The sequence below is a fragment of the Xiphias gladius genome, unplaced genomic scaffold, assembly GCF_016859285.1.
Source record: "Xiphias gladius isolate SHS-SW01 ecotype Sanya breed wild unplaced genomic scaffold, ASM1685928v1 HiC_scaffold_1472, whole genome shotgun sequence".
Lineage (NCBI taxonomy): Eukaryota > Metazoa > Chordata > Actinopteri > Istiophoriformes > Xiphiidae > Xiphias > Xiphias gladius.
Window position 1 is genome coordinate 518,414 of NW_024401802.1, and position 22,770 is coordinate 541,183.

Below are 22,770 nucleotides of genomic sequence, written 5' to 3' on the forward strand. Positions count from 1 at the left end.
AGTAGAGGAGGCAGGCACCCTGAGGTGTACAAAACGTGGTACATAATAAGTTACGATACATGTTAGGGCTCATCAATTTTGGTTTTCTTATTTTTAAAAAAATCAAGGAAGTGATCTTGAATTTTTTCTGAAAACTGAAAAGCAGCTAAAAATTATACGACAAAAATCAATTCAATCAATTGAAACATTATAGCAGGAGTAAAAGATGAAAGACAGAGGCCACTGAAGGCTAAGAAGTTCATTTTATCCCACTTTAAAAAAGTGTTGGAGAAAGGAACATGTAGCCCCTCTACCCCTGGAACTTTTCCAGGAACTCAGGACCCTTTCCTGCAATTTGTCCAGAGGAACCAGAATCTAGGTCTCCAATCTAGACCCCAGTAAGGGCCCTGCTCCTGAGGTAGTACCTCCTAATGACCCAAGAACTATAGGGCAGAATTTGCAGCACTGAACATCATGTTAAGTCGAAACACAATTCGATTTAGTTATATTCTAAACCAGAAATAAATAAAACATACTGGAGTTTTCAGTCTCTTACTGCCTCTACACAACTCTTTTGCATCCATTTGTTACTTCCATTTGAACAACAGAGTCACACAACAGTAAATTACAAAGAACATCACAACTCTGTTTTTGTTTTGTCCTGTGTGGAAACTGTATTATAAACAGCTCCGTTTAAAAAAAAAATCCGTCAGATTAATTTATCTAATCTTTTATTTTCAAGCAAGAAGAGCAAAAAGGGCTTTAGTTACTAATTTAGTTTCAAAGTTTTGTTTCTGGTGTTCCTTAGTTTCTGGAATTATTTGGATGAAAGTGGGTAATACAGACAATTTTGCTATTCTTAGAGTCTCAACAGTAGTTTGTCCTGAAAAGACCACCAGAGTTCAGTCAGTGTTCCAACCCTACTGCTAGATGAGTGTTTATAGCAAAGAATTCTGCTACACCACAGATTATTAAGTTTTTAAATGATGTGTTTTTTAACAATACTAGCATCAAAGTCTGACCTGCAAATTTACATGCTACATGTCCGTCCACCACCTTGACCGTCAAATCCTTACTCCTGCTACATAAAGGTCACACTACTTCATACAGTGGCACTGAATGTAAATCATGCGCTGCAGATTCATATGGAAACAATGGAATTAGGACTGAATTCATTAGGAGGGGGTGTCCTTTGGGTTACGTGAATGTACTCAGTAACTTCATTTTATTTTCACCGTTCTTGTGTAAGAGTGGGATTTTAAAAAATGTCTCAAGATTCATTAGCGGTCATTATCTGGGGTCCATAAATATTGGCCTTCTGGGGCAACAGTTTGCAGGGAGGAAATTCTATGGATTCAAGTTTAATTAATTTGTGTGTGTGTGTGTGTGTGTGTTTGTGTGTGTGTGTGTGTGTGTGTGTGTGTGTGTGTTTGTGTGTGTGTGTATTCTTTTCACTTTATGAGTGGAAACCTCATAAAGGTGTACTAGGCATTTGTGATGTTTTACTGTAAACTAAGCTGAACTTTGTTTTAGGCATGGAAACATAAAATCCAAGTGAAAATCAATTTAAGATCATCACCTATTTTAAAAATAATGTGTCTTCTTGAGAAGATAAATACAAACCAAAATTGATGAGCCTTAGGTTTTATGAATCGCACTCAAAGAATGGATAACACAGCTATTGTAGTCAATATGAGAAATATCTTCGCAGAGAAATCTCTTTTTTCATTTTAATCTCACTCACACTCACAGTTGGTTACTGTATCTGTATTTCCAGAGTTTATTGCTTTGGCACAGTAGAGATTAAAATCTGATCGATGGCACTGCACAAGTGAACACAAAAAAGAGAAACAAGGAGAGGAGGAAAACAGTGTCAAAGAGTTTCTCCTTTCACTTGCTCGTTGTTATTCAGTCCTGGTGAGGGTTTACTCTTCATGCCCTCAGTGCCCCCACGTGATGTGTCCTGGAAGAAGAGGTGTGGCATCCACACAGACATGATGATCCGCTTGTATTCCCTGCGGAAGTTCTGGTTCAGCAGGCCATAGATGATGGCATTAAGGCAACTGTTGAAGTAAGCCATAAAGTAGCTGACAACAAAGAGCCACTCTGGGATGCGAGGCGCCACCGCTTCAGGGTTGATAGCAACAGCGAGCCCAATGAAGTTGAGTGGCGCCCAACAAATTGCAAACAGCACAAACACCACAAACATGGTGATAAAGTTCCTCAGGTCGCTGGGCTTGATGCGTTGACGGACCTCTGACTTTACCTTCCGCCTCACCTGGATGACCAGGATCCAAATACGCAGGTAGCAGAAGGTGACCACAGCAATGGGCACAAAGAAATGGATGACCACTACTGTGATGGTGTAGGCGGTGCTGACTGTCTGTGCAAATGTGCATGAGTAGATGCGTGGGTCGTACTGCAGTGAGCCGACAAAGAAGTTGGGCACGATGGCTACAACAGTGAGCAGCCAGATGAGTGTCACCAGTAGCAGTGTGTTGCGGTAGTTGTACAGCTTGTCGTAGCTGAAGCTGTGGCAGATGTAACAGTAGCGGTTGATGGCAATGCCTGTTATGTTGAAGATGGAGCCAATGACGCTTAAGCCCATCAGGAAGCCACTCACCTGGGACAAACAGACAGAGGGAGAGATGACAACTCAGTGTTGCAATAAATTAGACCCCAAAATAGTGACTGCGTTCGTTTATTGTATTAATTAACAGTAGTCATGAGCAACAGCCCCAGTGTGTTAAACTATGTTTTCTGAATAGCCTCTTATAATAAAACTCATGTGTTGCTTTAGCTTAATAACTTCCAGTAAGAGTAGCTTGTAGCTTCATGAGCTACAGTTTCAAAGTAGTTTCCTCAACACTGTAGGTAGATGGGAATGAAAAGGAGTGCAGAATAGGTTTTCAGCACCCTAAAGCCAAACAAAGGGATTCATGTGTAATTAGCTGAGCAGTTAATCAAGAGGGCAATCAACAATGACGACTGTACTGACTTCCACAGTAATATACTTTGTACAGTACATGACAAGTTCCACTCTGAAAATACCTTGTTACTTAACAAAGTGAAAAGGAGGTCTAGGTTGAAAATGCCAGCAAGCGGAGAATAGCATTAGGGCTGAAAAACACAGTAAAGTAACTCATAGAGGCTTTTCGTGCTAGAAGGATCTTAGAAGAGAAGTCAAGATTAAAACTGGAGCAAGGTTGATAAGAGAACTCACAACAGAGAAGAGAAGGGGGAGGGACAATACAGACAGCTGGCATGAATGTTGTTAAAAAAGTCCTTTAAAACCAAGTTAGTATTAGATATACAGTCATGGCTCACCTTGCACTGGGTCTCACCTAGTGACCAGCCATCATGGAAGATGGCGTACAACACCAGAGGGTAGGGGTAGAATGCAACCACCAAATCAGCAAAGGCCAGGCTCACCACAAAGACATTTCCTGTAAAGGCCAGAAGAGGAAACAGAGGAATGTGAGGCTGTGACTGAGACTGTAACAACCTTGAGTGTAGCAGCAGCAGGTCCATGTATAACTACCACAGGCAGCTAGAAAGAAAACAAGCTCATAACTGTAATGTATACACACATTCATTTACTTTCATGATTTGCTGATGTATAATGTGATCCAGTTTACGCTTTTCTAAACCTCTCTTCTCTAGTGTAACCAACTAACTATTTTTCAGTATCTCAGTAGCTCCTACAGTCTATCACAGCATCCACTGACTGACACCAATAACATGGCACTGTTACAGCTTCCAGTGCTGCTGAAACAGAAATACTGCTCAACCTGTACACTTGTAAACATACATTTAAAAAAATCCTCATATAAATTCCAGTGTTTGATATGAAGTTTAGTAGAGCTCTGGAGCAAGAGCAAAATGATAAAGATGCACAAACTGGGCAGGGGTTTGTGGAGAGAGTGAACAAGACAGAGAGTCAGAGTGTGCGTGTGTATCAATACCTATAATCTAGTTAGCTAGTTGAACACAGTTGTGTCTCCAGAGAGTATTAACATTTTATCTGTATCTGATTAAGGACACCTGATCATAGGCCTTTGCATTTACACTTGGTATTAATACAATAGGTGTTTTATTTGTCTTGATTCTGTTTGCATTGTAATCAGATCCCAATATGAAAATTAAGTAGGTGGAATAGGCAGTTATCAACCAACATGTTGTTTTTCCTTTGCAGTGGAAGGCCTTGTCTGTGGCTTTTTAACTGGCAGCTCAAGATGGCAGGAAGCAGAAAGAGACAGAGTAGTACAGGGGACCTTTCAACTCGATGGGTGGATTTTTGTCATGAATATGACCAAACTGTACAAATGTCATTTACAAGGGAGCTCAAGGAGAAGTAGTTCAAAAGTTGACATTATTTAACTCAGACTCAGATACAGTCATGAATGTTTGCTGGCTTAAACAGTGTCTGTTGTAATTATGACAGGCGTAAAGGAGGAAGTCAAATGAGTAAATCCACATAGGGAGCAGGTTCTGGTGGGTGGATGGGTCAACAAAATATCGAACTTTCAAACCGATGGTCAACGGTGTTTCTTTTAACCAAACCATGATCATTCTATAACCCTTGGAACATGTTTATTGTCGTAGCCATGACAACAAAGGTCCTCTAACAAAGTACTAATTTCAACCCAAACCATGATCTTTCTCTAAACCTAACCAAGTTGTTTGTGTGCCTAAGCTCAACCAGGAGACCCTCTTACGGTTTGTAACAGATAGTAGGGACAAAATTACCCATATAGCTGTTTAGGTTGGAGGACTTGTCACTCTTGTTGGCTGACAGTAAGAAATTAATACATGCAATTGCATCAACTAGGATTATTGTAGAGGTCTGTTGTCTGGTGTACAATAATACAGTCACATTAAAAAGTAGAATTACAAAAGATTTCTGCTACAAAATTAACCAGAGCCAGGAGGAGAGACCACATCTATGCAGGTCTGGATACATATGTCCTTTGAAAGAGATTTTAAGATTCTTCTTGTAGTCTTAAAATGTCTAAGTTTCATGAAAGTAGAATTCATGGCACAACTGTTGTGTTGGATTGCATTAGATTGTACAGATTTAGCTAAACTGGCCAGAGAGTATATTTCCGCTTTGATGTTACATCCTTATTTTGTATATTTATGCATGTTGTTATTTTAATTTTTTTAGTCATTTCAATACAATTTATCTTTATTTGCATAACACTTTTCAAACCAAAGTGCTGCACATGTCCTTGTACCTGTGGCCACAAAAGTTCTCAAATGCCTTTGTGTACTAGACTGTGGAGTGCTTTGAAAGTAAGAAGTACAATCTTAAAGTCATCTGGAATCTCAGCCCTTTATTTACACACCTTTATTTACAGGATTTATTTCTACTTCTATGGAAGTTGCAGTGAAGATTACTCATGAGAGCTCTGGTAGCATTGTAAGGTAGTAAATGGAAATGTAAATTTTACCAAAAATTACTTGAAAGTACAGATTAGTCAAGTCAAATCACTGGGGGGGGGGGGGGGGGGGGTACTGTAGGTGATTCTGGTGTCTCTTCTTGGCACCAGGAGCCTTTGCACAGGAGAGATTAAAGTATGTAAATTGTGGCTCAGGCAGAGTACACTGTTGTTGCAATGCAGGGAATTAAAAGTTAAAGAACATTAAAGTTACCTGAAAATAACACACATGATAGTGTTTAGCATTGTGGCTGCGCTCTCAGAAGACTCATCTCGCTACTCAGCATAAAGATGCATTATGTTTCAATCATCTCCTGAGATAATCTTTGGGATTTGCTCCATAAATCTGAGTGAAACGGATTTAAACCCATTCCAGTGGGATTTATTTCTCTGGGGAGGGTTGGGTTTTAATATTTAATGCAGTGATACCAAATGTGTTTTCACGAGCCTGTTATCCCTCCCATAACTAAATTCTCATCTGGGAGGACACAATGCTTTTCGAAATATATGAGAATTTACACCTCAGTTTTATCAGCTCAGTGTGGTAATGTTATTTGTCTTTGATGACACGCCTGTTGTTACCTGGTTGTTGTTACAAGTAGCTGATGATAAAATGCAGTTTTCAGTAATTGGATCTTCATCAGGGAAAGTGACAAAAGATTCAAGAATTTATAGTGACATCAGGCTGAGCACGAATGTATTTTGTCATGGAAGCAGATATGGCAAATGAAATCGGCATACCTGAAAATGAGCAAAATTACATCCAGAGTGGCATCGTTGAACATTAGGGGAAATACTATTGTTTGCTTTCTTTCAAAGAGTGAAATTAGGGGACGTACATCACTCTCATTTCTGTGTGTCAGCACAGAGCTGAAGTCAGGACTTGGTTAGTCTAACATAAGGACTAAATAGTAATGGGGAATTTGTGTTTTTAGGGGGTGCTACAAGCTATAACTGGGCACAGTGATTTTGTGAAGCTTAGTGAGGATCATTATCACAGTGAGATTGCCAAATTTGGTACCATCCAGGCCTGGATCCACGTGGTTGATGGGAGTCGTTTGCCCTTCCAGATATTTGCTTTGCTTTTCCTCTAGATCTGGGCCTGGTCTCATCGTGCTTGTACAGATACCAAAACCAAAATCTGTTCTCACCCAAATTCAACAACCTGAGCTATAGCTGGGGATGCTGCATAGGTGCTGGTTGGATGGATACACCGTTAAAAATAGTTCTGGCATGTGTCTCCTAAATGAGTCCTCTCTGAATTAAGATGATATGATATGTGAGTGCAGCACATGAAGCACAGATGTGAAGGATAAAATCCTAAATCAAGTGATGTCAGTCTAGTGCTTTGTCAGCTTTCTTACTGAAAAGAAAGCTGACAGTACCACCACAGTGACATTCAGCGCCATCCTTTCTCATTAAGACACACACTGTCAAGTCTCTAGCTACAGAGGCCATCTGCTGCCCTTTCAGGATAATATTTTTCATATTTTTCTTCCCCCAATCTGTAACCTTTTCAGCCTGCCATTCTCCTCCCTCTTCTCCCAGGCTTGACCTCTGTTCATCATTCAACAGCAATGAAAAATTGTATGTGCTCCCTGAACATGAAACACAACTAAATTTAGCAAGAAATTTGAGGGAGAGCTGGGGTAATCTCTCATGTCTGATCTGTTCATGTGTCAGGGAAGTTACTGGCGCAGGAGTCTGACCCAAGATACTTCTCACATACAAAAACAGGGGAGAGATGGGTGCAGGGGAAATATAGGCAGGGATTAGAGCTTAAAACATCAGAAACAAAGCTTATAAAGACAGGCAGGACCAAACAGTCTTAGAGGTTCACTATAGGTCACTTTGGTTGGCCAGAAAAACAGATTTTTTTTTTTTCCAGTGGCAGAAATACTGAGTGCATACCAATACTGTTCCACATTTCTTCTCTTTTGCTTTATGAGCTAGCTCAGGCAAACTCTGCCATGCCACAACCAATCCAAGAAAGGCTGTAGATGATCTCTGCTCTGCTCTGAGCAGTGGGAGGGAAGGCTCCTTCACAGACTCTCTTCTGCTGGATTCAGTGTTGTTGATTACCTGAAAAGCACCACATTATTGAGGTGTCCTGTGCTACAGCAGTGCTGTCTGAATGGTGATATTTCCCTCACCCCTCATATGCTCCCCTGAAATGCAGCATGGCAGACAAACCTGCCAGACCTTGCTGACAAAACCACTGAGGTAACCATGCGGAATCAGCACAGGAAGTGCAACACTACCGCATATCAATGTCACACAGAGAGTAAGAGTGAACAGACATGAGATTTGGCCCCGTATTTTTCAAATTTGTCTGGGCAGGACAAACATTTTCAGTCACACATTTTTGTTCATATCTTTATGTTAGGCATCAAAGCATTTCATCAACTTTGTCCTCTACTATCTGCTGATGTTTAGGAAAGCTCCTAAGCCTTCCCAACTTGTTAGGAGCTGCAGGAGGTGGAGGTCAGACAGAGACATTCTGTTGGACACTGAGCTTATGAAAAGATTATGATTTAGTAATAACACTCTTGAAAATGAGATGCTGTATCCGCAGTAACTAAGGTATTTGCAATTGCACGCTCTTGGCAGCAGGAATAAGGCACACAAATGGTAAGGTGCACAACTTAAAGGGTGATCAATGAGAGTGGAGTCTTTCACCAGACCTAAAACCAGTGCTAATTACAACTGGCATTTATTTATTAGTTTAAAATTATATCAAGGCTATAATGTTTATGTTTTTGTTGTAACAGTATGTTGTTTCCCATGACAGGAGTCACAACAGAAATCTTTTTTTTTTTTCCCCCACGTAAGGGCATTTAAGTTAACAAGGGGTGAAGTTGAAAGGGAAATTGAAGAGTGAAAGAGAAGCTTTCATGTTCTCCATGGAGAGGTGCTCAACTGCCTGCAGAGGGTTGCAGTATGTGCAGTACTGACAAAATAGGCACTGCAGAATTGGATAGAATCGGGCTGATTACACTCAGCTGAGTACAATTTCCTATTGTTTTAATAATTTTTTTAAACCACATGAGCATTTTGAAAAAATAACGAGATTCGATATATGTATTAATCATGGCTTGTTATTTTTTATATATAACCAGCCTACACATAAAAAAAACTGCTGTTTTCTGCATTTGGAATTTTAGCCCTAATACTTCATACTTTAAATGTCCGCCATCAAAACTACAACACCTCATCATAATTTCTACTTTGTGTCTCTCAGTATGCTAAAACAGTCACGTCATGCTCCCTCCTAGGAATAATCCTTCATAAATAGCTTCTGTGAGGTAGGAGTAGTCCTACTTTAACTTTCAGTGTGATTCCTACAAGGGATTCTGAGACACTTAATCAGTACAGACCCTGGACTAGATTGTTACAGAAACCACACGGAAGGCAAGAATAGAGGAGGGCAGCCAGTAGAAACGTTAGCTTCATTGTGTGATTATGAACGGCAGTGATTAGCGACAGGAGAGATTTTATCAAATTTCACTGCAGCACTATACACACTGACAGACTGAAAGCAGAGATGATAATGACAGAAAGTGTGGTGCAGTCACAGTCCGATGGGTCAATCTGAAATGTAGAGGATGAGTCTGTGTGATGACCATGTGCAAAAAGGGCACAGATCAAAAGGCTGCAAACAGAAAGGCAATGACACAGAAAGGGGTGAGTCTTAGAGCAGGGCCCAATTTCCAGATGAGACTGGTTAGAGTCAGGTTCAAGAAGAGGAGCTCTGCTACCAGCCCACAGGCCGTCTATTAAGTAACAATCTTCTTGATGATTTTCAGTCTGGGTTCAGATCCAACCTCTTTGGTTTCAAAGAGATGATGCTTGCCTGGTTCTACTCATATCTAAGTAACAGAACACAAATTTTGTATACAATAATAACAAAAATAACTATATCTTCCTGCTATGAAGTAAAAAATGCTCCACGGGGATCAGTTTTTTTGAGCACTTTTGTTCTGTGAGTACATTCTGCCAGTTGGTTAGACTTTCAAAGGCTTGAGGTGAATAATTATGTACCCCTCCGCACAAAATCTGGTCTGATCTGTTTTGGCAGGAAAGCTTAAAAATGTGTATTTGGTGTTGTCATGAGTGCTGCCAGTGTTGTTATCTTGATGACTAAAGTACATTTCCTAACTACGTTGTTTTCATACCCTCTTATTGTTTGGATTACATAACATTGTATGGTGTTGGCAAGATGTGATTAACAGTGTTACAAGGGCATTATAAAAATCTGTTGCACAAACATGTAACTAATGCTGTACTTTTATTGGCTAAGTTACAAATGTATTTCAAGCATTAATTGGTTTAGCAAGAAGTCACATAAAAAAAAATAAATATATGATGAAACAATGAAAAAATACAATTATTTCCCATTCGTGCTTATAAATAATAGTCAATGCTTTGAAAAAAAAAAATAGCCTGGCCAGGGAAATCAGATGGCTGTCCCAGCAGTTTCCTCTGGCTGCGCGACAATTCAAAAGCCAAAATCGTTGTTCATCCAGAAACGACTACTGCAACGTGTTTTTCTCTGGCCTATCCATGACAGCAACAAGACGTCTTCAGTTAGTCAACAACTCAGCTACTAGAGACCTACAAATTTGATCATAAAATATCTGCCCTGATGTCTTTATATCGGCTACCAACACAAGTAAGGGTTGATTTCAAATCCTCCCCCTGACAAGGCCTTTACATGGACTGGTTTCTTTCTACATCTCCAGATTTGTTACTTCCAATACTCCATCACATCTTTTATGTTCTCTTGATGCTGTTAAATGTTTCTAGATTCAATGAAAAATCGTGCGGGGGTTATTGAACTGTCCGTCTTTGGTATAAACTCCCTATGCAAATCTTGGAATCGGACTAGCCTTAAAACCTACCTACCATTTTCCCCTATGCTTTGGCCCCACCTAATTTCACTGGCTGGATAATCATTTAAATGATTCATTCTACTTTTGACAACTACCTGAGTTCTGTTACTGTTGTTTTATTCAGACTCTTACCTGCATGTTTGGGATTCAGTCTGAAGTTGCGCATCTGATGTTATATTTTTCCACTATAAGGTGTGCAGAGACTTTTTGGGTGATGTGCACTTTAAATAAAATGAAGTTGATGTTGAAATAAGGCACAGCATTAGGTCAGGCAGAGAAATTATATCATGTTTGTATTGGCTGGTTGGCTCCAGCCATTAGCAGTAAATGATTGACTCATTTACAGCTGTGTAGCTACTATCCTAATATACAATCATATTCATTCAGGTGTGCATCACGGTCATTATTATTGGAAATATAAGAAGTGAAAGGTAATTGGTCATTCCATTGCAACATCAGCACGCAGCAGCGGAGCTACTCCTCAAATCTATAAAACCTATCAACATAATTGATGACAAAGTTCAAACAAAGTTATTGTAAAACAGAACTATAGAAGCATTTCCTGGAAAAAGTTTGTGTGCTTAGTGGCGGTTAACAGAAAAATCACCATAGTTTTCTCTCTTTGCTTCTATTCTCTCTCTTACTGTGTTGATCAAACTCATGCCAACACTGTTTACTGTGACAGCATCTCTGCTGCTCATTTGGGACAACTTGATTAAGGAGTAAATGATCACAGTTGGGCCACCTGTCTTCTGCTGCCTGCTTCTGCAGTGGTCAGCTGGTTGTCAATCAGCCTTCAGTTCATGATGCCAGCTGGACAGAAGCTGAGTTTTCCTGTGTTTGCTGTTGGAGTGTGCCCACTCTGTCAGGGGTCTATTCACTGTATTCAACTCGCCAGTATACTCAGGGCTAAGATAAATATCTGCAGCTGTAATGTTTGTGCTTTCCTTCATGGATAGTGGCGTGGCATGTTTTTGCTCAGTAGAGGTCATGTTTCCTTGGCATCGCCAGTAAGCTAGCTATGACTGCATTGCTGTTGGCTAAATTGTGGTTTAGCTTCGCTGCTGGACTGCTCAGATTCAATTTGTGATAAACATGAATTATGGTTAGTTAGTGGATAGTGGTTAGCACTGTTGCCTCACAGTAAGAAGGTTCTGGGTTCGAACCCTGGTTCCTCATGGTCCTTTCTGTGTGGAGTTTAACTAGCCTCCCCGTGCCTGCGTTGGTTTCCTCTGGGTGCTCCAGCTTCCCCCCACAGTGCAGATTAATTGGCGACATGCAGATTAATTGGCCAGTCTATCACCGGGTTGTCCAGGGTGTACCCCGCTTCCCACCCAATGTCAGCTGGAATAGGTTCCAGCTCCCCTGCAACAACTCACAGGATAAGCAGTATAGCTAATGGAGGGAATGATGAATTATTGGCGTTTATAGCCTCTGCATGCTTGCAAATGATGTTACTGGCAGCTAAATTTGCTATTAAACCGCTGAATCGTTTTGTATTCATTTGAAGTAACACTTGTATTGACCGACTGGGTCCAGCCGTTTGCATTATACTTTACAATGATTGGGTATTTCACAGCTGAAGAGGAACTTTATAACCACTTGCTATAAACTGTCACTTCCTTGATGTAAGTTTTTCTGACTGAAATGCTGTTAAATGATCCATGTCCTGGCATTTTTATGATTTAGGCTATTTTTCAAATAGTTTCATGCATATGCAGTATTTCATGTTGTTTTGATTCTCAGTGTTTGAAGGTCATTTTTTATTGTATTTATTAGTATTGCATTTGCATATGCATAATGTTGCCATTGACTGGAATGATCCTCGTCTCCCTCACCCACAATGAGCTGCACAAATGAAAGACTTTGATACTGACACCAGATAGTGCTGGGAGGTTTCAGTGTTATGGTGCCCTGAGCCCTGTATTACAAAGCAAGTTCAAGATAATATCTGGTTTCACTGAGCCTACCATTGGCTGTCCTGGATAACTTGTATCAGGAAGCTGGTTATCAACTGGCTCAGTTAACTCTGGGTTTTCCAGCCAGGCTACGAGCGTGTTCATGTGAAAGAGGTAGAGTTGTTAATTACAAGCAACATTGTCAGAACCATGACAAAAGTACTTAATAGGATATGAGAAGAAACCTGCAGGCAAATTCGGTTATAGAGAAATCCCAAAGTGATATTCAACACGGTGAAGTGTAAAGAATATGATCTTATAATGAGTATAGAAAAGAAACACTAGAAATAATTTTCAGTTATTAAAGTCAGACTAAGGATATACAGTAAATAAATACAGGAATTAATATTAAGCTTTTTACTGAGTGAGTATTCTTGCTCTTTTGTCTGATGATGAACAAACTATAATGAAAATGTGATGCAGATAAAAAAAAAAAAAGTTATGTCAGACTGCTTCTGCTGCCATAACAGAGAGGAGAGAAGAAAACTAGTTCATGTCTGGTGAGGTCATCTGACTGGTATGTTCATTTATAACCATGGGAAATACTTTACAGTGTGTGGATAGGTTTCCTAATAAAAGACATCAGAGGATTTAGTTTTTTTTTCCCATTATCATCACAAAATTTCCTTATGTTATTCTGAGCTGCAGTGAGAGAATGAGTGTAAAATCATGGACGCTGTCAATAGTTATTGTAAGTAACTTATTGTTATTTAAGTATTTAGTGTGATAAACCCCCCCTCCATTGTTAGAAGCTCTGTTTCAAAACCAGAGTGACACATGGAAAGCCTCAAACAGCAAGCTGATTCGACTGACCTATAAAAATATCGTCTCTTTATTTTTTGTCACTTTATTGACCGGTTGCACAATCACTTCTACATTTTACTTATTACTGCTTGACTGTTTCCGTTCCAACTAGTAACATTCTACACCCACTGTCTACAAGAGCTCATCACTGATGTTCATTGGATTTGCAGGACAATAAAAGCCCCAACCAGCAAATTAGACAAATAATATCATATGATAGACACATACATAATGTTTTATTAATTAAGACTGAAAATAGGATTCTTTCTCATTTGCCAGATGTTGACATTGGTCGAACAGCTGGAATATATATAAGTTAGGTATACCTGGTAGAGAATCTGATGTTGGCGTCTGAGCGTGCAAACGGCTGTAATGAAAACTCTCGCTGGACAAGTAACTCCTGTATTTCCTTTCTCAGAACCTCTGCTACTTTGGACAGAGCTTCTGCAGCTGATGCTGTCATGCCCAGTGCAGCTGGTTCAGGGACTGAGCAGTATTCATGATCCTTTGTCACATCAATATGTTGTTCTTGCTCCTCAGGAGGAACTGGTTCAATGGGCCGCTCAGTTCTCTGCCACAAACTAAGCCTTGGTACTTCAATGGTATAGCCAATGTTTAAAGTTGGCCAGAATGGCGTTCCAGCACTCCAACAGGTAAATAAATCTGACTGGCAGTTTCATGCGTAATAATGTAAAGCGAGTTATTTTTAGTGTGCTGCAGCCTGGCGTTCCTTCCTGTTCTCATCCATGGTCAAACTGGCCAGTTAGCAAACCAGGACAATCATTGGTGTCATCACCGGTGGCATGGTAGACCCTCAAAAAAAATCCATAAAGTTTTGTTACCTATCCTGTCAGTCTCTTTACATGTTCTCTCTGTGTACCTGTAATTCACGGTGTGCATTAGAGCGTGCTGAATGCGTGTTCTGGGACTGGGTTCACTGGCACACTCAGAGCCAAGTTTCAATCCTTACCGACCCGGTCCTAGCACCTTTCCTGCGTACACTCATGCTGAATTAACCTACACATTAACGCCATCAAGAGCTCTCTCGCTAGCTAGCTCAATTAAAAAAAATACACTGGAAATTACTGAGCTGTATTATTTGGAATCGGAAGTCACAAAGCCTTGTGCATTTAGCGAGTTGTAAACTCTTTTGTCCATATCGGGATTCTGTAGGAATGATGACTGTGATTTTTCAATGATCTGACTGGTCAGTATTGGGACTGTTGACAGGTTTTGATGTGATCCTCTGAAGTTAACCTGCTGCGGAGCAGATTGGGTGTTCAGCATAAGTTACTATGGCAATGTACCCTGGTAAGAAGTGAACCATGATTGCAACCCTGAAACCCAGGGTTAAACCTGAAGTTACTTCGCTAAGCCCAAATCGTGCCTTTTAGTATAGGCCTTTGGTATATTCAGGTCTGGACTTAGAAATATTTTGAGTATTTCAAGTTCGAGCATTTTGGTGTTGTGCACCTTTCAGGCCACAAGAATGTAGGTCACCGTAATATTATATAGGCTCCATTAACCTCCTAAAATATTAAGCTGTAGGCTACATAAAGCTGATAAAATATTAATTCAAGAGTTATACTGTGATAATTGTGTTATGTGTTGTGTGTATTATTTTACAGTAAATTATTAAAAATCTAGCAACTCGTATGTATGTTTATCATGACAGTAGCAGATATTAGAAATGACCTGGAGACAATAAAAGTATTTCAAAAATATTAAAAAAAACCCTAATAGGCACTTAAAGTTATGTAACTATCAACCAAACTGCAGCAGCGAGTCTCAACAAAATCTAACAACCTCTGAGTCCACCGTCTGACTCTGGTACATGAACAAATCCAGCGAGCCCTGAAGCTGCCAAACAGTCTCTTATTTTCAGCATATGGGCTGCAGTTCGGCATGTACGGGACGAGTGGAGGGCAGCGAGTATGTACAAGAGCTGGTATCAGCAGCAGCTTAGTCGATTCAGGTTGAGTTGAGTATACAGATTTGTAGTACTGAGTGGTCTCAGCAGCAAGCACATATGTCTGCAGTATGCCCCGAGGGGAAAACATGTACAGTCAGTCACCATCTGCCCTGCTTAAAGCGAAACTTTGTCACACAGTACTGATTGAGTTTGTAACCTATTTGAGGTTGTAATGCCTCCATTTATAGGCTATGGCTGACAATTTGTATGGTACCATTTAAAAGCAGGGGGGGCAAGAGAAGCCCAGCATTTTTGTCAGTGCAAAAATATGGCATATAGCATATGGCAGTACATAGCAATGTAGACCTGGTATGAATTGATCTTGCAAAAGAATCAGTAGAAAAGAATCATTTGTTCATTATGGTCAAAAGATTTTGAGCTTGTAAAGTGATGTTCACAAATAATTACAAAGTTTGTAGATGTAAATGAACCATTAAATCTGCATGAGAAATTGAAGTTTGTGCATGTGTAGAAAAGATTTGTATTTGAAAAAAAAAAAGACTGTGTGAATGAAATCTGTGAACAAATTATATCAATGCTAAGTTTACACAAAAACACCGTGAATAAAAGAAGTGCTTTTGTGAGCATCTGTGTACAGATACAAAGCAGGAAACTGCATGTAAAACACCCGAACACAGTTTCACCGTGAGGTCAATTGGTATTACATTGTTAACAGGACTATACTATAGACTTTGGAATATTGGTTGTGGTATTAAAGGTCACATATTTTACAATTTTCCAGTGCTTTATTTTAAGTTTTGGTATCAATAACAAGATATATATTTGTGGTTTTAAGTACCAAAACACCATCTCAATGTAGTTTTACATCTCCTCTCTCATGTTTTTCTATGGAGCTCCAGCAAGAACTGGGCGTTTTGAATTTTGTGAGTGACACACAGGTCAACCACATGTAATGGATTGTAGCGTACTACTGTAGCTTGATAAAACTCAAGAGTCAGTCAGCGCTGAAATGAGTCGAACATGAGGATCAAATTCAGATAAAAATACGGACTATAGTGCTCCAGCTGGATTTGGTGTGGAGCTATGTAGTTCTAGTTCTGGTGCAAACTCCTGGATCATCTGGTTGCATCGGGGTTCCCGTCTGCAGTGTTGCAGCATCCAGGTCCAATGCAGGAGTGGCCAAGACCACTGACCCTGCCTCCAGCTCACACTCCTCAGCTGCTTGACCCTCCAAGCAGTCTGGTACAGCACCAGTGTGTGCAGAATCCGAGACCAAACTCATGAAAGAACATGATTTTTTAAAATGTGAAACTTAAAGGTGCTATATGTAAGTTTTGCTTGCATTGACAGCTGTTTACTTACCAGTCTAGAAGAAATCGTGAGTTTAGCATCAAACTTCATTCCTTTACTCGCGGTGGAAAGCGACGCCAATGTTAACTCTTTTTTTGCTTCTATTTCTATCACTTATTTTATTCTACTGAAGTTAGCATGCTAACCAGCTAGCCCCAGTCTGGCTGGCTCGTCTCGTCACTTTCCGATAGTGAGTCACTGTAGCGTCCAGTCTTCACTGTCTAAGTAGTACTGCCCAGAGGGCGTATTCTAACCTCTTGTATTGTAAATGCAATGATAGCTGAAGTGCTTGGTAAGCGACCATCACTACAATCGCTACTAGCAAGAAACTATGTTTGGCGGCAGAGAAAACTTACAAATAGCACTTTTAAAACAGCAAGATAAAAGTAATCCAGCTATTGGTAGAAGAATAGCGTTAATAAGATTAGAATCTGAAAAGATCGTTAGAGAGGCTGAACACTACAAAGAGTCCTTCATAATTAATTAATCATAATAATAATAATAATTATAATAATAAGGATTGTTAATCAAGGTGAGGTGAGGGCTGGCTGTAGTTTTTATGTCAAAAAAGCCGATCATTTGAGACATGCCAAGTGGATGGGTTCAATCAACTACTACTACTACTACTAATTATTATATGCCCTGTGGGGACAGGGCATATAATAATAATGCAGCGGTGATGATTCTCCCTCTCCACAATAACTATCCTAGTACCTCCATCTGTCTTCACTGTGTCTTGCACAGTTATGTCTTTACAACATTCAGAGAAAAGCCTGGATGATTAGCATTCTCCACAGTAGAAGGAGGTCCTCCACAGTGTGTCATCATCTGACACATGACACACTGTGGAGGACCTCCTTCTACTGTGGAGAATTCTATAAAATGCCAGCAGAATGTAGACCTGATCTGGAGTGGGACCCAGCAGGAATGGGAAAACAACAATTAGGACTGGTTAGGAGTGCCTATTGTTGAATGTCATACCTGCCTATTTATCCCCTTTTTATCTGTCTGCCTCTTTTATTATCAACTTTCCAATAAAAGCCAAAACTTCTAAATGAGACAGATACATACTGCACAGCCTCGTCCCTCTTACAACACAGTATATACGTGCTATTTGCTATATTAGTTACATAAAGTAACCTTCCACAACTCACAATAATGTAAAGTTAACCCCAGTGGTATTTAGCCACTTGCCATGATTTTTCCATCTCGCTCCACCCAGATTCACCAGTTTCAGGCCTTGTGAACCAATATTTTTTTTTCTTTTCTTTTTGTTCACTTACTGTGAGCAGTGTGAACATAACTGTTTTTGGGTTTACTGCCATCAAAGTGAAGACATTTAAAGGCTTATAGACTTTTATAAACAAATACCTTGAATATATTTTAGTTTCACTCAAGTTTATGCAACCTTTACCAACCGCTGATCAATGTCTTATGATCCGCTGAAATGAAGTCTACAGCAAGCCTGAGAGGTCAAGATATACAAGAAGAGGATCAGACAGGTTGGAAACAAACCTCCAGGTTAGGTGAATGGTAAGATTACCCACCCACTCATTCTCCCATATTGTCTGCTGTTAGCATCGCTCACAGTTCACAGGCCCACTTGCCTGCTTGAATTTTGACCCACTCTACTTACTGTAGTTTTGTGCACACAGTGTGCTTGTATAATAAAGGATTATAAGCAACATTTCAGGTGTGTCACTTCCACTTTAACTTGTAAATTAAGTGGTCTATATAATCTGAATAAACTGACATCCTGTTTCCAACCTGTCTGATTGTCTGATTGCTCATGTTTCTTTACCTGTTGGACTTTGTTGTGTCACTGTTACTTATTTCCTGATCTCAGAAATTACACTACATGCACATGAAGTCATAACTGAGAGGAATTATAGACAAACGTCTCAAAATAATAGTCAAGTTGAAATTAATTAGAATTATCTTTTACACTAGGGTTTGTTAATGAAAGCAGCTGGATCACACAGGTCCCATAGACTGTTTATTGAAGGAGGAAATGAACTGGGGTTTCAGAGAAAAAGTATGTTCCTCAGGGGTCATTTGCATCAACAAGAAACCCCTGAGAGGATTTGTGAGCTCCAGTATCATTTGCCTTTAATACAAATGCAGCTAAACAGACTGAGATCAACTCAAGAAGGTTACAGCATAGGTACCACTATATTCCCTTGGCTTGCTGTTTGGACAGTCCATTTATGCCAAAGGGGCAGCTGAGTGCTTTACCTTCTCCACTTAAATGTAGTGTATGCTCCGGTCAAGCAGACCTTTCTAATGCAACACACAGGAGTGTGTGTTTAATGTTGACATTCTGCCCCCTTCAGCACATAAATGTCTGTGTGACCTACCATGTCCTTCTCCCACACCCCCACACACACCACCACCACCACCCCCCACACGCACACGTTTATAAATCCCTCTCCCCTTTTACCCCTGGTTACCTGACATTCCGTTGCCCCTTCCATCATCTCATTCTGTCCACTATCACATTCTTTATTAGAACTCCTCCTACTCCCCCTCTTCGATTTGGACCAGCCATCAAGGGACCAGTTCCTTATTATGGAAGCCAGTTGTTTGGGAAATGAGACTCCTTCAATTCTGCAACACCTCAGCTGCCAGTGATGACTTGGGAATGACGAAGCTTGCTGCTGATTGATAGTGACAGTCAAGTACAGAGAAGGAGAGGAGGATGAGGAGGAAGAGGAGAGGACGGGGGGACAGGAGAACAAAGGAGGGGAGACATCCAGTTCTATGATGGTTTCAATACAATACATACACTGATCAGCTATAACACTAAAACTGGTGACTGATTTTAATGTTGTGGCTGATCGGTGTATGTATGGCCATGTGATATTGGGTCCATATCAAAGCTTATGCTAAGACTGCATACTGACATACTGTACATACACACACATGATACAAGCTGTATGGAGGTTGCTGCTGCTGTACTAGCATACTACAGAGGGGTTTCTCAACAACACATACCTTCAAGGCCTTGGAATTGCTGCTTACATCTTAGATTTTTTTCAGGGATTCAAATAGTTTGTTATTGACAGCCATGCCTGTAATCAAGACCACTTAAGTCATATCCGAGACAAGTTGAAGTCCCCGCAGCTCCAGAACCGAGTCAATTTAGAATCTAAGTGGAGTGGAGTCCAAATCATGATACCTTTGAACCGCTTAGAAAATGGTGTTCTCTGAGGTATATAACTAGACTTATTAAAATCTCAGAAAACAGATGTTTTCTGGGATGAAAATAGCATGCCTTTGGAGAACTAATCTTTTGAACTGAGGCCGATGTGCCAGAGGACCAAAAGGATTGTTTAACAGCTCTGGATCAGAGAACAACTGTAAAAGCAAGTTTCCTTCATGCTGAGTGACAACAAAAAGAATGTGCCCAATAATGAATGAAACACACTTCTGTCTTTATACATCTCTATTCTCAACTACGTTGGTCATTGTTGAAGATCTGACTGCCCTCCCTCTTCTTTGCAACTCTAATGTGTTGTAGGTTCTGCAGCCACACATGCCCTTTACAACTAGGGTAAGAGATTAACCAGCCATGCTTTTAGTTACTTGTAAGAGCCTTCCAGTACTGCTTAAACAAAGGCAAATCAAAGGCAGTTTTCTTTGTATAGCACATTCATCACATGTAAACTCGAAATTAATATGCATAAAGCCATATGCAACATGTGCAGAAGAATATAGTAAAAAACATTACAAGGAAGCGAAAAAAACGTGAAATAAGACAAAACCACCAAAGACAGTGAAGAACCCTACATCCATCCCACAGACACACACGGTAAATGTCATAAGCCTGAGAAAATAGAAAAGTTTTTGCTTTGATGCTTTTGTGGACACAGCTGTGACAAATCTCAGGTCAGCAGGCAGTTTGGTCAGCACCCTCACCAGATCCGGATCTTACTTTAGATCTGGTTAGAAAACCGCCACCTGATGACCTGGGAGGTCTGAGTGCTTTGTAGTCAGTAAGCAGATCAGAATTTTTAAGTTGAAGTGTTGCAGTGGAATCCAGCAAAGTGACTGGAGTACTGCAGTAATACGTTGGCCTTTGCATGAACAAATCTCAACATATATCTTAAAGAGCTCATAGTACCCTATTACCCTGCTAGAACACTGCACTCCCATGATGCAGACTTGCTTGTGGTTCCTACAGTCTCCAAAAGTAGAATGGGAGGCAGAGGCTTCAGTTATCAGGCTCCTCTACTGTGGAACCATCCTCCAGTTTGGGTCCAGGAGGAAGACACCCTCTCCACATTTAAGAGTGGGTTTAAAATCTTCCTTTTTGATAAAGCTTATAGTCAGGACTGCGTCAGGCTTGGGTTGAATCATCCCCTAGTTATGCTGCTATAGGCCAAGACTGCTGGAGGACTTCCCATGATGCACTGAGCTCCTCTCTCGTCCTTTTCCTCTCCATCTTTACACATTCATATCGCATCAATGTTTGTTACTAACTTGACTTCTTCTCTCTCCCATAGTTTTGTGCTTTCTCATCTCTCTCCTCTCTCCTCCTGTCACTTTCTGCAGGTATTTCTCCCCCTGGTGCTGCAGAGTCTGGATCTATAATTGCAAACTACCTACTGCCTCCATGATCCTGCTCAACACCCACTGCTTCAATCATTATGATTATCAACAATTATTATATTTAGTTTTATTAGTATTATTATTCACCCTATTATTATAATGTTATTTTTATTATTAGTGTCATTATTATTATACATCTTTATGTTGTACCTGTACTGTGCTATGTTCTCCTTCCTCCCTCCTGCCCCCTTGCTCATGGGGGAATGTTTGGGTCTCTGTAAATATAACTATAAAGAGTACGGTCTAGACCTGCTCTATATGAAAAGTGCCCTGAGATAACCTCTGTTATGATTTTGCCGCTATATAAATAAAAGTGAACTGAATTGAATTACATTGAACACACGAGGACAGGGCTGCTGGAGCTTTCCTGCTGTTTCTAACAAACAATTAACAGTTGTGGAATCTCTCTGAGATTAATGCATGAAGTAGTTTTTCAGAGTGAGCTTGAGATAATACAACCTTTAACTTTTGATATGTTTGCAAGTCATAAAAAAGCTGATCCCGTTACTGGTGTGACTTTCAAATGTAAGATCAGTTTGCTTACCTCAGGCTAACTACTAATCTTAATAGCCCAGAATATGCCTGAAACATGTGAAAAGCCTTCCTAACGCACTTTGTACATATACAACAACCTGGTATCTTCTGTCCATCAGTGTTTTCGAAACTCTGCCAGTCACCTGGTGTATCACCTGTCTGCACACCTGCTCCTCATTAACCTGTTAATCTCGGAATAAAAACCAGCCTCTTACTCTTCTTCTGCCAGATGATCTAATGTGCATCATAGCCTTAGTGTTCCAGTTTTCTTACCCTTTTTGCCTGCCCTTCTTCACTCATTTGATTGCCTATCTTTAGCTGAATGTAAGCCTACCTTGTAAATATCATTTTAATGAAGTAAGTTTACATTTTGGAAATATGTTGAATACAGTAGTCCAGCACATAACCCATCCCTAGTAAAACCACAACTTTTTGTTTTTACACTTACCACATTAGTACAGAAATGAGAGTGGAATCACTCGTTGACGAGTGATTTACTTGTTTAATTGGACTTTCAACTAAGTTCTGTTTTATATATATATATATATATATATATATATATATTTGAGTACTCCCTTCCCTTTACTCCTTTTTTACACCTTCCCTTTACGATTTTAAGTATATTTTATATTTCTATTGATGTAATAACAATAATAAAAAAATATTAATCCTTATCATCATAGTTATAAAACACCTTTCATTCATGTTAATATTTTCCTCCTTCAATTTACATCTTTTTTTCATCTAATGCAGATTGAGATGTGCATCAAAAATACAATTTTTAATGTAATTGAAAAAGATTCTTACCAATGGTATGATCCACAAGTGCAATCTGGTTCCCAAGAAATGTTCCATGCTATTGATATAACACGTTGTTGTCATCGAGTTTCATCTTCAGTCTTTGATCTGGGAGAGGAGCCGTTTTTATGCACAGATAGCACAGCAGTAGTAATTTCATTAATTATTTAAATCTCCCAACATGGCGACAGGATCAGTCAGGATCTAACGCAAACTAATGGTGAGCAGAGTGGCTGATGTGGCGGCTGCCTTTTAATCGCTTTCGGGTGGCTTCAAAGCCGGACAAAGAGAGCAGTGAAGTGCAGATCTACTTTGCTTCCTTCTGCGATGGGAAGAGAAGCAGTTTGACTCTTAGTCATTGTCATTCGCACGAGGACAAACAGCATCCTGAGTTCAACTACAGTAAAATAAATATTTAGTTACCACTTAGTGCATAAACACAACATGATACACAATAATTACGATGCAAG

At 39.9% G+C, this 22,770-nt stretch overlaps 1 protein-coding gene across 1 annotated transcript in view; it reads right to left on the bottom strand.

The window, feature by feature from the left end:
- Positions 1 to 1,852: 1,852 nt before the first annotated feature.
- Positions 1,853 to 22,770, bottom strand: part of mtnr1ba (melatonin receptor type 1Ba) — an 82,478-nt gene continuing 61,560 nt past the window's right edge. Inside the window, exons 2-3 of the mRNA XM_040122994.1 lie at positions 3,307 to 3,425; positions 1,853 to 2,602 (exon numbers count right to left, since the gene is read on the bottom strand). Of these exons, the coding sequence (XP_039978928.1) occupies positions 1,853 to 2,602; positions 3,307 to 3,425 (869 nt within the window). The remainder of the gene's footprint in view (positions 2,603 to 3,306; positions 3,426 to 22,770) is intronic.